Below are 14,252 nucleotides of genomic sequence, written 5' to 3' on the forward strand. Positions count from 1 at the left end.
GGGTCCTGGGGTCCTGGTGCTTCTTGATTTCTCCCCACCCCTATATTCCAATGGGGTCCCATCCTGGGCCTCCAGCTGCCCACCCAGTTCTTGTGGGTGGTGCCTGTCCAGAAGCAGAGACACAAACCTTCCTTTAAAGGCAGCAAATGTTTCTCAAAAATAAATCTTCTGTATTTGTTACACAATCAGCTAGGCCCTGGCAAGCCCCAGCTCCAGCATTAGTACATCGAATGCCAAAAATCCAAATCTAAGCCAGACACGGTGGCACACACCCATAATCCCAGCAATGAGGAAGCTGAGGCAGGGTACGGGAAGTTTGAGGTTAGTCTGGGTTACATAGTGAGACCTGTCTCAAAAAATAAAATTACGCAGATCTTGAGGTTCTGATAGATCTACATACAAAGATCAGAGAAAGCAGTAAAGCTAGACCCAGGTAGCAGATTGAAGAGTCACACACACACACACACACACACACACACATTCATAAGCTAGACCCAGGTAGCAGATTGAAGAGTCACACACGCACACACACACACACACACACACACACACACACATTCATAAGCTAGACCCAGGTAGCAGATTGAAGAGTCACACACACACACACACACACACACACACACACACACACATTCATAAGCTAGACCCAGGTAGCAGATTGAAGAGTAACACACATACACACACACACACACACACACACACACACACACACATCCATAAGCTAGACCCAGGTAGCAGATTGAAGAGTAACACCCCTCCCCTGCAAACATCCTTGTCCTTCCAGACTTTTTTTTGGAATAAGAGTCTTTTGCTGATATAATTAGGGTAAGAACCTTGAGGTGATATCCTCCTGAATTAGAGAAATGTTTCTTGACCTGTGTCATTCTCAGGAAAGAGGAGGACACACATCAGAAGAGCCCAGGGGAAAGACAGCCGCCGAAGGTGACAGCAGAGACGAGGCCAGTGCAGCCACGGCCTGGAAGAGGTGGGCAGGGGCCTCAGTGGCAGACTTCGGCACGTGGGTCTGCTGACACCTGGGTTTTGTTTGTTTGTTTGATTTCTGGCCTTGAGAATTGGGAGAGAGTAGGTTTCTACTGGTTCAAGCTGCCCAACTTGTGACAATTTGTTACAGCAGTCATGGGACAGGCACACAGGGCTTAATGACTACAACATGTCAAAGCACTTGAAGGTCCTGGCCAGTGTTCATGAAAGGCCGACAATCCCCGGGAGCCCCGGTCCAGCAGCGTTAGGAGTTTAACCACGGGCTTTCCAAATGCTGCTGGCAAGTGGCCTGTAGGGGAAAGAGATCAAGACAGAAGGGGCAAGTGCCGGAGCAGAGCTGACTCCCAGCCCCTCGGGCCTTGGAAGGAGCCCACCCAGGTGTAAAGAACATCAAAGAGAACCTGAAGACAGATGCTGGGGGGTGGAGGCGGGGGACAGAGGTGTGGCGAGGGTTGAGCCGCTTTGGAAGGTTGTGAGGACTGAGTAGTACACACACACACACACACACACACACACACACACACACACAGGCATGCACGCATGCTCGCACGCACACATACCCACATACACCATGCCAAGGTCTTCTGGAGCAGGAGATTCATCTTGGAAAAACACCAGTTCATACAGCTGGGGCAAAAGTAATCCAAACATGAGTTTGAGACGGGCAGGAAGAGCCAGCCTGGAGGGGGTGGGAAAGGGACAGCAAGCCTCAGAGCAGTTGATGGAGCCCAGCCACGAGGTAGTCTGTGCAGGCTCTCTGCTTTGTGGGGGTCTCAGAGAGGGGAATGGGAGGCTTGGGACTTCGATGGGACCTCTGAACTAACTTCACTGGAACAGACCACCCAAACAAGTCAGATGTCGCTGTCTCCAGAGAGGCACAAGAGCAGCCTGGGGGGTCAGGAAAGGAGAGGCCAGAGACTCGCCACCCCCACGTCAGATCTCTGCCCTCGGCTCAGGCCTGCCTCCCAAGAGCCACTGCCCTCAGTAACAGAACTTCTGTGGGCCCGTGCTACTGGGGTATATATGTAGGCAGAAGGAGCCCACACGGCATGGTTCTTTCTACTTAGCATTTATGCTCTCTAGACTCATCCAGGCTATTGTACCACACACATCCCTTTTATCTTAAGGCCACCTAGTATTGGATATATACAGAGGAGGTGACATGCCTCACTATTGTCCTTCCCCTTCTCAGACTCACTCCACCACCTTCCTACAGTGACTACCACAGAAGAACTGTGTGGGGCGATTAATTCAACTGAGGAATGAAACGTAAAGACAATTTCCATATATATGGAATATATATGTATATACATGAATATATATGTATATATTAGGTATGAGTGCTCTATCTGCATGTACGACTTTATGCCAGAAGAGGGCATCGGATCCCACTATAGATAGTTGTGAGCCACTATGTGGTTGCTGGGAATTGAACTCAGGACCTCTGGAAGAGCAGCCAGTGCTCTTAACTACTGAGCCATCTCTCCAGTCCCCCACCCCCCAAATATATGAATCTTAAGTCTCCACTCTGTGGAGTCCTTACTACAGTCCAAGGACTGCTCTCCAAGAACGGCAACTCCATTCAAGCGCATCTCAGTCTCACTGAGTCCAAGACCTACCCCATGACTACACATCCTTCCTACTGTTAGCCCTGCTGTCAAAGCTACTTCCAGGACCCGGGGAGTCTCAAACAGGTTCCCCAGCATTTTAGGAAAGAGCCCTTCCCTTCTCCCCCTGTCCCAGGAAGATTACAGACCTGTTCTTTGGTATGCTCTGGGACACAAATAGGCACACACATATGTATAGCACACTCAGTATTTACAACCCACAGCTAGCCCAAACTACTCTCGAACTGGAGACCCTCCATTCTCAGCTTGGAGTGGGGACAGTACAGAGGCATGCCACCTCACCAGGCCAAATTGTAAATTTATATATGGTTCCACTTGCCACCTTTTCCCTCCAGTATTACCAAGTTGGTTGTGTTACTGAGATCACAAAAATATTCCAGTGGAGCTGGAAAGACAGCTAAGTAGTTAAGATCACTTGCTGGTCTTGCAGAGGGCCTGGGTTCAGTTCCCAACCATCCCTAACTCCAGTTCAGGGAGATCTAGCATGCTCCTCAAATTTCCACCAGCACCAGGTGTTATCCCCAAGATGGGAGGAGAAAGACCACCAACCCAAATCATCATGGGCAAATTAATTAAAGCAAGCAATTAATTAAAGCAAACTTTTTTATTCATGAACACGGGCTGCTTCCCCCTAAGGTGGGGTTCGAGAGGTCAGCATTGGATTTAGGGAAGACAAGGCTTTTACAGCTCATGGGTAGGGGATTTCCAAATGGGAGATTTGACCGGCAAAATAGGTGGGGTTATAGGAGCAGAATGGAACATGTGGCCAAAACAAGGTCATCACAACAGGTAGTCATATAATGTTTTGAAACACAGGTAGGGTTGTAAGATGGTTATAAACAACTTTGTGAAAAAAGACATGATTGCCATTCTGTACAGGCAGTACAGAACCATTGTAGTTAAGGTTGGGGGTGGGCATAGCCCAATCCTTGAGAAACATAAGTTTTATCATGAACAGGAACAGACTTAGTTTGTTTTCTACTATAAGATGGCTTTTAAGCCTAAAATGGAGGAAGGCTGTTCTTCTTTTTTTTTTTTTTTGGGGGGGGGGGTCTCTGTGTATTTTTGGTGCCTGTCCTGGATCGCACTCTGTAGACCAGGCTGGCCTCGAACTCACAGAGATACATCTGGCTCTGCCTCCCAAGTGCTGGGATTAAAGGCATGTGCCACCGCCGGCCAGCGGAAGGCTGGTTCTTTACAGGCATAGATGTGGTACACATATATACATTCAGGCAAAACAGTCAAGCACATAAATCTTAAAAAAAAAAAAAAATATTAAGGGACCAGAGAAATTGCTTAACAATTAAGAACCACTTGTTGCTCTGGCAGGGGACCTGAGTTAGGTTCCCAGCATTCACAGGGACAGCAGCTCACCATTTCCCGGGATCTGACTCTTCTCACTCGGCAGGCACCAGGCATCCACGTGTTATACAGCCGCACATGCAAGCAAAAACACGTATACACATAAAACAAAGTAAATAAATTTAATAAATAATTTTTAGAAACTTAAAAAAAAATCGAGTTTCTGCCAGTACAGTTTTGGTTTCTTTTCAGACTGATTTAAATGTTTGATCCATCTGGGGTTTACTTGACGTTAAGCAGCGAGGGAGGGGGCCAATTTCTATTTTTCCAGATGGCCGGCCAGCTGGTCCCAATGCCGTTAGATTGGAAAACTTTTTCACAGTCCGTTAGCTCACTCGCAGACTACATATCTGCTCTCCTTCGCAGACGCAGAGGATGCCGCGCAGGCGCAGTGTCACCAACAGAGGCAGCTGGTCCAGGGTAAGCTGAGGCACCGCCCTTTGCGGGGGGGGGGGGGAGTATAGGAAAGGGATGGTAAAGACCCCGCCCCCTAGCGAAGAAAAAGGCCCGCCCAGTCGAAGAAGCCCCGCCCACGGACCCAGGCCCTCCCCGTCTAAGGTCTGCGAAGCCAATGGTGCTTTCCCAGGGAGGAGGTCCACAGCCGCAGACGAGTCCTCGGGCGTTATTTGCATAGAGGTGGGGCCTCAGGAGCGGAGCCAACCCTTCCCCGAGCGCGCCTCATTTGCATCGAGTCCCCCACCCCCCGCAGTGGAGCGGACACCGCTTCCTCTCCCCGCCAGCTTCCTCGCTGTCCTTCCGCCTTCTTTCCGGACCTCGGCTCCCTCGCTTCTGCGGCCTTCCGTGCCTCCTGAGTTCCGTATCCAGATGCTGCCCAAGCGGCGGCGAGTGCGGCCTGAGTCCCCACACCGCGCTGGTGCTTCCTCCGCGCCGCCGCCGGTGCGCTTCCCGGGCGTGGCCATCTACCTGGCCGAGCCGCGCATGGGCCGCAGCCGCCGGGCCTTCCTCGCGCGTCTGGCGCGGTCCAAAGGCTTCCGCATCCTAGATACCTACAGGTGTGCGGCTCCCGCGAGGGCCCGGTGTTGGTGGGGTGCCAGCCTCGCGGGGGGCTGGTATAAGCCCGCCACCCTAGGGTATGGACCCACCCGTGGCCCAGGGCGGGAGATGGTTCGCAGCTGCGGACGGCAGCACCTGCGGCTTTGGGACCTAAGCCAACCCTGGCACTTCGCGGTCACAGTACCTTCCTCCAACTCGGAGTTCCTCTTTTTTAAGACGGTGCCATCAAGCCAGAGACTTCTTAAAGAGCCATACAAGGAAAAGTAGTTAGTGAGCCATATTTGCTAGCTGCTCTCCCTCCCAGTGAGCCAGTGGTCAAGGATGTCCTGAGTTTGCAGAAGTCACCAACCAGCTCCTGTAGAGAACATGCCCAGGGCAATGGAGTAACTCTGCGACTGAGAGTAATAAAGGAACTTGGAGCCTGGCCCCCTTAGTCTGGCTAGCTTGTTTGCACCCTGCCCCCAAATAATGAAACATCCCTAAAGACTAGTGCACCAGACTCACATAAGAGTGAAGAAAACAACTTGGATTGCACATGGCTCTACGTTTTTACAACAGCCCGACAAAAGAGTTTACATTGGATTTCTCCAATGCGAAGCAAATATAGAAACCATGCTTTCCCTGGGGCATGCGGCAAGGGTTTGCCCACTGGGGTTTGAACAAATAGGGCAAGACTCTTGTGTCTGTATTTAAATCTTAGCAGGGTGGGTTGCCTGCCTGTAATCCTGGTTGCAAGGGTGCTAGAGTTCTGTCCTACATAGCAAGTCTCCAAACAATTAGCATTGAGATCAGAACCACCTGGCCCTGGCAGACAAGTTAACCAAACTGGCTGGTGAGTGTCCCTGCACTAAGAACCAGGTAGAAGAATGGAGAGGGGTGCATCCGTCTCAGGAGGGGCTGGGAAGGCTTTCTGGAAGAAGGCATTTGAAGAAAGCAGGACAGTCACCGTAGAGGGCACTACAAAAGCAAAGCTTGGTATAAGGGCAGAGCAGCAGAGGCCCTGGGTCTCATTCTCCTCCTCTTCCCCCCCCCAGCTCGGAGGTGACACATGTGGTGATGGAGCAGACCTCAGCCGAGGAGGCCATCTGCTGGCAGAAGAACATGGATGCTCTTCTCCCAGGCCGCCCCCAGCCAGTTCTGCTGGACATCAGCTGGTTTACAGAGAGCATGGCGGCAGGGCAACCTGTCCCTGAGGAGGTCCGGCACCACCTGGAGGTGAGCTAGTGAAGGACTAGCTCAGCTGTGACAGTGCCTCAGTGTCCTCAGGAGCAGGTGGGGACTGAGAAACCGATAGAGACCATAGCAGGGATTTGGGGGCTAGACTATCCCACCTCTGTTGTGAGCATTTGGGACCTACTAACTTCTGGTATATTTAGGTGTTTCTTCCTTAGTACTTGGGATGAACTGAGTTGACAGGAACCTGTCCTCCAGATGCTCGGGAGCCAGGTTGCTAGGAGACAGGAGGCAAGCTCCCTCGCTTCTGAGACCTCAGTTCTCTGCCAACACATATAGAGTTGACGGGTAGAGGACATGCCGGTCCTGCGGCTTCATGATGACCCGTGCCTTGCCCTTTTGCAGGTACCTGAACCCAGGAAGGAGCCCCCAAGCTCAGTGACGATGCCAACTTACGCCTGTCAGCGTCCCACACCTCTCACACACCATAACACTACCCTCTCAGTAAGCTGCGTCTGTGTGCAGATCCCTGCCCCAGAGAGCAGGGACATGGGTAAAGCTGGTTGGTCGCTAAAAGGTTGAGGCAAGGTCCCATGCCCACCTTGTACCTTAACCAAGGGCCCTCCCCGCAGGAGGCTCTGGAGACCCTGGCAGAGGCAGCAGGTTTTGAAGGCAACCAGGGCCGTCTTCTCTCCTTCTCCAGAGCCGCCTCGGTGCTCAAGTCTCTTCCTTGCCCTGTCACATCCCCGAGCCAGCTGCAGGGGCTGCCCCTCTTTGGAGAACACTCCTCTAGAGTAATCCAGGTAGGTGCTTGTCGTACTGAGTGGGGTGAGTGTGTGGAGTGGGGGGCCCTGGACCTGGTGGGGTAGCAGGAGAGTTGGTGGTTCAGAGCCCAGTCTGGAAGTATGGGCATGCACACAGATGCCGCTTCGAGGCCACAATAAACCATCTCCAGCGCAGATTCACGGGTACGTGAGCTGTTCCCCCGCCCTAGGGTGGATGAGCAGATTCAGTGGAGGTTGCTGCTGCATTGATGCCATCATTAGTGCCAGGATGTCTGGGTTTTTTGAGGACCCAACATTGAACCGACCTTTTGGATACTTTTCCTTCAAGAACCCATTGTGGCAAAGCCGCTCTTAGATGAAGTCATATATGTTTCTGAAGGTAAACATTGGTATATCCTGGGACTCACATGAAGAGTGAGCCAATCACAGGTCCCGTTGACTGTTACAACTCCAGCCCTGAAGAGCTTTGTGGCTGGAGCCCTGCCACCCCAGCTGTGCCTTGCAGCTGTGGTTACCTCCCTGGGTGCAGTCTCCCTTCCAAGTACTGCCGGTCCCTGATATCACAGAGCCCCTCTCCGCGGGGTGTGGAGGGAACTGCCTCACCCTCGGGCTCAGAGTTTTGTTTTGTCTCCTGTCCCAGGAGCTGCTGGAACATGGAACATGTGAGGAGGTGGAACAAGTCCGCAGCTCAGAAAGGCACCAGACCATGAAGGTGTGTCGGGGGGTGGGGAGGGGGGGGATGGCTAGGACCCTGCATAGCATAATCCACAGCATGAGCAAGCAGCCAGCAAAGGCCTTTTCGCCCCGCCTGGGGTCATAGTGGGTCACTAAGAAATGGTAGCTAAACTGATACCTGATAGGCACCAGGCTGCCACGGGGAATGCAGGCAGAGGCTGTTTTGAGCACAGGGAATTTTCTGCATTACGCAGTACCATCTGGTTTTTTGATGGAATATTCTTGTATGTATTAAAGAGCACACTGAACAAAATGTGGGTATCACCCCATCTCTGTGGTCTCAGGTGTCATTCTTGGTGCAGGCCAGAAGAGGGCACCAGATTTCATTATAGATGGTTGTGAGCCAGCATGTGGTTGCTGGGAATTGAACTCAAGACCCCTGGAAGAGCAGCCGGTGCTCTTGACCTAGCATATTTAATTTTTAAAATCTTTGTTTATTTCTTTGGGGGAAGGCACACACCGTGGCACATGTGGAGGTTAGAGGACAGTTTGCAAGTGTTAGTTCCCTTTCTGCTGGGTAGAGTCCAGAGGTGGAACTCAAAGCTCCAGGCTTGGCAGTCCTGCCTTTCCTGCTGAGTTTCGCCAGCCTATTATCTATTCATCTGTCTTTCTGTCTGTCTGTCTTTTTCTGTCTGTCTCTCTATCTATCTGTTTTGAGACAGTTTTGCTTTGTAGTGCAGGCTGGCCTCAGTCTCCCAAGTGCTAGAATTACAGACAAGTGCCACAGCACCAGGGGTTGGTTTGTTGGTTTTGGTGGACTGCATCTCACACAGCCCAAGCTGGGCTAGAACACTGTAGCTGAGCCCACCTTCCCCCTGCCCTCCCCTCCCAGATGCTGAGATACCAGAATGCACTGCCTTATTCAAATCGTGTCAGATTAGTTTTTTTGTAGGTTTATTCTTTAAATTACACAGATGCATGCATGGGTAGGTGTGCATGTATGTACACACACACACACATACACACATACACACTCACGAGTATGGGTGAGTGAGGTGGGCAGAGGTGACAGATCTCCTGGAGATAGAGGCAGTTGTAGATTCCCTGACCTGGGTATTGGGAATTGAACTCAGGTCCTCTGCAAGAGTGGTACTTGATCTTTTTTGTTTTTGTCTTTGTTTTCTCGAGGCAAGCTTTCTCTGTATAGCCCTGGCTATCCTTGCTCTATAGAGCAGGCTGGCCTTGAACTCAGAGACCCATCTGCCTCTGCCTCCTAAGTGCTGGGATTAAAGGCGTGTGCCACCACCGCTACCGAGCTAGTACCAGATTTTGAAAGCCAGGTTCTGTCTTATACTGTGAGTTCAGAGAATCAAGGAAACAGGGTTGGGAAAAACCCAGGAAGGGCAGGGCTGAGACAGTTCTTCTCCAAGGCAGCTCTATTTGGTTTGTTTGTGATAGAATTCGAGGCTGCCCTAGAATCCAAGATCTTCCTGTATCTGTCTCAGGCGTGCATGGCCACACCTGGCCTTCATCCTCCTGATATGTATGGGTATCCTCCGCTGCTAGGAGACATAGCCCCAGAAGAGTTTGGACCATGTATACAATCTCGACTACTGTGTGGGCTGGCCTTAGTCTCATTCCAAAATTCCTGGGAGAGTCTCTCCATGATTGGCCCAAGGCAGACAACATGCTTCTTAGTCCAGGGCTCCACGGACCCTTTGGCATCTGAACCTTTGGGAGCAAGTTCTCCACACCTGCTGTGGTAGAGGCTGGCCAGGCCTCCTGTGCCTCTGTTGAACCCGCCCTCTTTGTTCACTCTTCCTTGAGTTGGCTGTTGAAGGGAACACACAGTAAATCCCAGCTGTAGTAAGTGGAGGCATTTTCCCAGTGAACTAAAAACCTGGCGAGCCAGTATATCAGGATAACTCCACTCAGGCTGGGCCTGGGCATTAAGGGGACAGACCTTTTATAAGGGGTGAAGAGAGAGCTTCCTGAAGTTTTCTGGTGGTTGGGCTGCTGAAATATGCTGTCCCTAGTGGGGCTACTCTCGGGGTATGTGGGTCCAGTCCCCTGTGAGAGTGGTCTGGGTGGGCCAGACTCCAGGATCGAGTCCTCCTCCTGTGGCACTGGGCATGAAGGCAGCGTTCTCAGGGACACCTTCCAGGGAATTTGCCCCTGACCTGTCCACCCCTTCTTCTTCCACGTAGCTCTTCACCCAAATCTTTGGGGTTGGTGTGAAGACTGCCAACCGGTGGTACCAGGAAGGCCTGCGAACCCTGGATGAGCTCAGAGGGCAGCCCCAGAGACTGACCCAGCAGCAGAAAGCAGGTGAACTTTCCAGAGCCGCCTGGACCTGGGGAGCCCTACACACGGAAGCCCTTCGCTCTGCTGGGGATCATGCTGACTGACTGCCTGAGTGCCGGGGAGCAGCTGGTGCAGAGGGATCCTGGTAGCAAGTGGATGGGCTCCCTGGGGTGTTCTCCCCGGAGCTGGGGTCTACCATGGCTCTTCCTCAGTGATTGTTATTATAACATTGCTGTGGCATCTGGGCCTCATGTTTCCTCCTGTTTGATCTCAATTTGTGTTGAGGACAGTCTTGGTCTGGGCCTGCCTGTCCAAAGTGGTGCCTGGTGTACATAGTCTTGGGGTATAGGTGCCACCATGAGTGGAAAACAGCATAAGCCTTGGGTTTGTTATGCCTGGTTTGGGTCCTCTCCTCTCCATGGTATGTAACCATGGCCTCAGGACTAACCTCTATGAGTCTTGGTTACCTTCTCTGGGAAACACAGAGAAATGATAGCATGAAACTCGTGAGTGCTTCTGGAAGCCAGCAGGTGATGAGCAGGCATTTGGTCTGTGTAGCCTGCCTGGTCGCTCCAGTGGTCTTGGCTGGAGACTCTGCAGAAGGGCGCCACGGCCTGCCATTGTCCTTCCCGGGGTGTTTCATGCTTCAGTTGTCTCTTCCCTGGGGGGGGGGGGGGCAGGGTAGACAGGATGGCCAGCAGTGTTTACTAAGAGCTTGCTGTGTGCAAGGCTTTGCCGTTTCTCATGCTTAAACCTCCTGAACTGGGCATGGAGGGCACAGCAGTGCCTTTGACAGGCCAGAAGACGAATGGGTCAAAGGAGAGGTGGCTAGGAGCGGACTCATCTTTGTCACGTCTTTTTTTTAATCACCTTTTGGTTGCCTTTGATTAGTGGAGAAGCCGAAACCTAGGACGGGCAGGCTGTGTCTTGCCTGTGTTAGCTTCATTGTGCCATGTAGTTCTGTGAAGGATTTTTTGGTTTGTTTTGTTGTAATGTTGGGGATTGAACCTAGGGCCTTATAAGGCACATGTTAAACTCTGGCCCAGCTCTCTGGGATGTAGCCATGGCTGGCCTGAAACTCTATATATAGACGTGCTGGTCTCAAACTCACTGGAGTTTTTCAAGATACTAAGTTTGTGGGGGGAGTTGGGTAAAGGGCACCAGGGATCTTGTTTCCTTCAGTTGCATGAGAATCTATAGTTATCCCCAAATAAGAATTTATTTTAAAAGGAGGAGTGGACCATGAATAAGGATCTCGATCTGCTCCGGCTCCAACCCTTCCCTCTGCCTTTCCTACAGCCACAGGGCTGTGGTGGCTGTTGCGTCTGGGGGGGTGGGGCTCTGTGAGGAAGACGGGCTGTGCTGCCCACAGGGCTCCAGTACTACGAGGACCTGAGCACCCCAGTTGGGCGAGCTGACGCAGAGGCCCTGCAGCAGTTGGTGGAGGCCGCTGTGAGACAGACCCTGCCTGGAGCCACCGTCACGCTGACCGGCGGTTTCCGGAGGTAAGAGGGCCCACGGTCCCTTCCGAGGATACCCTAGGCTCCTCCCTAAGGTAGGGACGTGAGTTGTGGATGCCGAGGTGGCCTTTCCACTCACTGAAGGGAACATGGCCTTGTGCTGAAGCCAGAGAATCAAACGTTCTCTTTCAGGGGGAAGTCAGAAGGTCATGATGTGGACTTCCTTATCACTCACCCTGAGGAGGGCCAAGAAGTGGGGCTGCTGCCCCGAGTGATGAGCCAACTGCAGAGGCAGGTGAGGAACTCCGGCACCCTGCCCAGCAGTGACGACTGACCAGCCCTCTGCCCTCCCAGGACCAGGGCAGCACCCGGCCACACCTGCCTCCCCTCTCGCAGGGACTTGTCCTCTATCACCAATATCATCGCAGCCACTTAGACTCTGGCCGCCTCCTGCGGCAGAACTACACCATGGACGCCTTCGAGAGGAGCTTCTGCATCTTGTGCTTGCCCCAGCCCCCGCGTGCAGCTTTAGTCGGGGGGCTGCAGCCCTGTCCAGCCCGGAGAGCCGTGAGGGTCGATCTTGTGGTCACCCCCAACAGTCAGTTCCCCTTCGCTCTTCTTGGCTGGACTGGCTCCCAGGTAGGTCTTGTGTTCCTTGGGGGGGCTGGGCCTGTGGTGGGCTGGCCCGGCTAAAGGCACGTGTCCTCCCCATCCCTCCCCAGCTTTTTGAACGGGAGCTACGACGTTTCAGCCGGCAAGAGAAGGGGCTGTGGCTGAACAGCCATGGGCTGTTTGATCCCGAGCGGGTAAGTTGCCAGAAACCAGGGTGAAAAACGGTTCCTATAACCTGGGTCCTGGTCCACAATCTCAAACATAATGTACATTGCCAGGGAGTATAACATGGTCCCAGCTACGCTGCACAATGACATGGACCTGGCCCTGCCATGCATGGCCTGGGCCCAGCTGCACTGGATCGTAGCATGGCGTGGGCCAGCTACACTGGATAGTAGCATGGCCTTGGCCCAGCTACACTGGATAGTAGCATGGCCTGGGCCCATCTACACTGGATAGTAGCATGGCCTGGGCCCACCTACACTGGATCATAGCATGGCCTGGGCCCAGCTGCACTGGATAGTAGCATGGCCTTGGCCCAGCTACACTGGATAGTAGCATGGCCTGGGCCCAGCTGCACTGGATCGTAGCATGGCGTGAGCCCAGCTGCACTGGATCGTAGCATGGCCTGGGCCAGCCACACTGCATGGAAGCCTGATCTGGGCCCCAGCCACTGACCCTCTTGTTCCTTGCAGAAGACATTTTTCCATGCAACTTCTGAGGAAGACATTTTCAGACTCCTGGGCCTCAAGTACCTTCCTCCAGAGCAGAGAAACGCCTGATCCTGCCTGCTGGCCACCACACCCACGCACAAAAAATGAGGGGTCGCCTCACGTTTGACCAGGATGTTTGTGGACAGAAGGTGCACTGCCACCCCATGGCCTCACCTGTGCAAATGGAGTTTTCAGCAGCAGCAGCGGGGACATTGGCAAGGGGTGACCCTGAGTCAGCTTACAACCGCCACACTCCCCAGGGTTGGGGGCTCTGAGCAGTTCATAGATCATGGAACTATGGCCGTCTGAAGTCTTGGTTCTGGTCCTGGTGTGAGCATTTGGTCTGTCCAGCTGCTGTCTGCTGGATACCCTATTCATTGTGCTGGAAAAGGGACCCGTGTGCCTGCCCTGTGCTTGAGCTGATATGGGAAGTATAATTCTGGTGATGCACAAGAAACCTGAGTGAGGGCTGTGCAGAATCTGGAGAAGGAAGTGGCCCAAGACAGCACCCTGGGGCTGCCGGGCGCCACCACCCACAGCGGGGCCCCAGACTTCATAAGTGGCACAGCCCCAGAGTCCTCTTCCACTCGTAGCTGTTGCCCCCTTCACACTCCAGCCTGGGCTGAGCCTAGCCTGCCTACCCACAGTCCCCTGTGCATCCCCAGCCCCACAGTGAATCCCGGGACAGAGGCTGTGCAGCTCAGCCTGGCAGCAATACTGAAAACCGGCAAGATCAGTGGGCCGCAGCCAAGTGCCCTTGCTGTCTTGAGTTGTGAGGTGCAGGCTCCCCGGTCCTGTCTCTCAAAACCAGTCGCTCTGCCACTTCCAACAGCCCCTGCAGCAGTTCCAAACCTGCAGTCCTCAGGCGGGTCCGTGGCTCTGGCATTTCTGTCACCTCTTCCAGTCTCAGCTGTATCCCTCTAGTTAAGCCCCGCCCCCTTCCCGGTTCACTTCCTGTCCCTGTTTGCAGACCCTCTGTGACCAACTCCTTCACCTACTTGAGGCAGAACCACTGACGTGGACTCGGCACAATGTCCTCCATTTCCTTCACACCCCCGGCACCCTCTGACTCAGAAGGCCCTTGCCCTTGCCTACTGTCCACCGCCTACTGTCCACCCAGTTGCCCACTCTCCCTGACAGAGGAGAGCCTCCCAGACCAATCGCCACATTGTAAGTATTTATTTTAAATATCGACATTCAATAAAGTGAATTCTTTTTTTTTTAAATCTATTTATTTGTTATGTATACAGTGTTCTGCCTGCATGTATGCCTTCACACCAGAAGAGGGCGCCAGATCTCATTACAGATGGTTGTGAGCCACCACGTGGTTGCTGGGAATTGAACTCAGGACCTCTGGAAGAGCAGTCAGTGCTCTTAACCTCTGAGCCATCCCTCAGGCCCTGATGAATTCTTATGGAGTATAGTTTTAGGCATTTTAACACACACACACACACACACACACACACACCCCCCATCAGTGCACGACAGCTCTGTCCTCCAGAACCTTGCCTTACAGCATGCTGG

General features: G+C 53.0%; 1 protein-coding gene across 2 annotated transcripts; it reads left to right on the top strand.

Moving 5' to 3' along the window:
- Window positions 1–4,576: 4,576 nt before the first annotated feature.
- Window positions 4,577–13,958, top strand: Polm (DNA polymerase mu). Of its 2 annotated transcripts, XM_028870588.2 has the most exons (11): window positions 4,583–5,005; window positions 6,041–6,221; window positions 6,585–6,683; window positions 6,812–6,982; window positions 7,605–7,676; window positions 9,847–9,967; window positions 11,316–11,448; window positions 11,596–11,698; window positions 11,800–12,042; window positions 12,126–12,209; window positions 12,711–13,958. In XM_028870588.2, the coding sequence occupies exons 1-11, from the start codon at window positions 4,818–4,820 to the stop codon at window positions 12,795–12,797; spliced, it is 1,482 nt and encodes a 493-aa protein (XP_028726421.1). In that variant the 5' UTR covers window positions 4,583–4,817; the 3' UTR covers window positions 12,798–13,958. The 2 variants fall into 2 exon arrangements, with proteins under 2 accessions (XP_037063990.1, XP_028726421.1); XM_037208095.1 differs by lacking the exon at window positions 12,126–12,209 and having other exon boundaries at window positions 4,577–5,005.
- The last annotated feature ends 294 nt before the right edge of the window (window positions 13,959–14,252 follow it).

Source organism: Peromyscus leucopus, chromosome 7 (genome assembly GCF_004664715.2).
Source record: "Peromyscus leucopus breed LL Stock chromosome 7, UCI_PerLeu_2.1, whole genome shotgun sequence".
NCBI lineage: Eukaryota > Metazoa > Chordata > Mammalia > Rodentia > Cricetidae > Peromyscus > Peromyscus leucopus.

Bases quoted from the DNA above. Each gene is read 5' to 3' on its own strand.
- Polm (XM_028870588.2), top strand. From the start codon at position 4,818: ATGCTGCCCAAGCGGCGGCGAGTGCGGCCTGAGTCCCCACACCGCGCT. The intron at 6,222-6,584 runs GTGAGCTAGTGA...GCCCTTTTGCAG, and splicing joins AGGTCCGGCACCACCTGGAG to GTACCTGAACCCAGGAAGGA. The intron at 9,968-11,315 runs GTGAACTTTCCA...TGCTGCCCACAG, and splicing joins GACCCAGCAGCAGAAAGCAG to GGCTCCAGTACTACGAGGAC.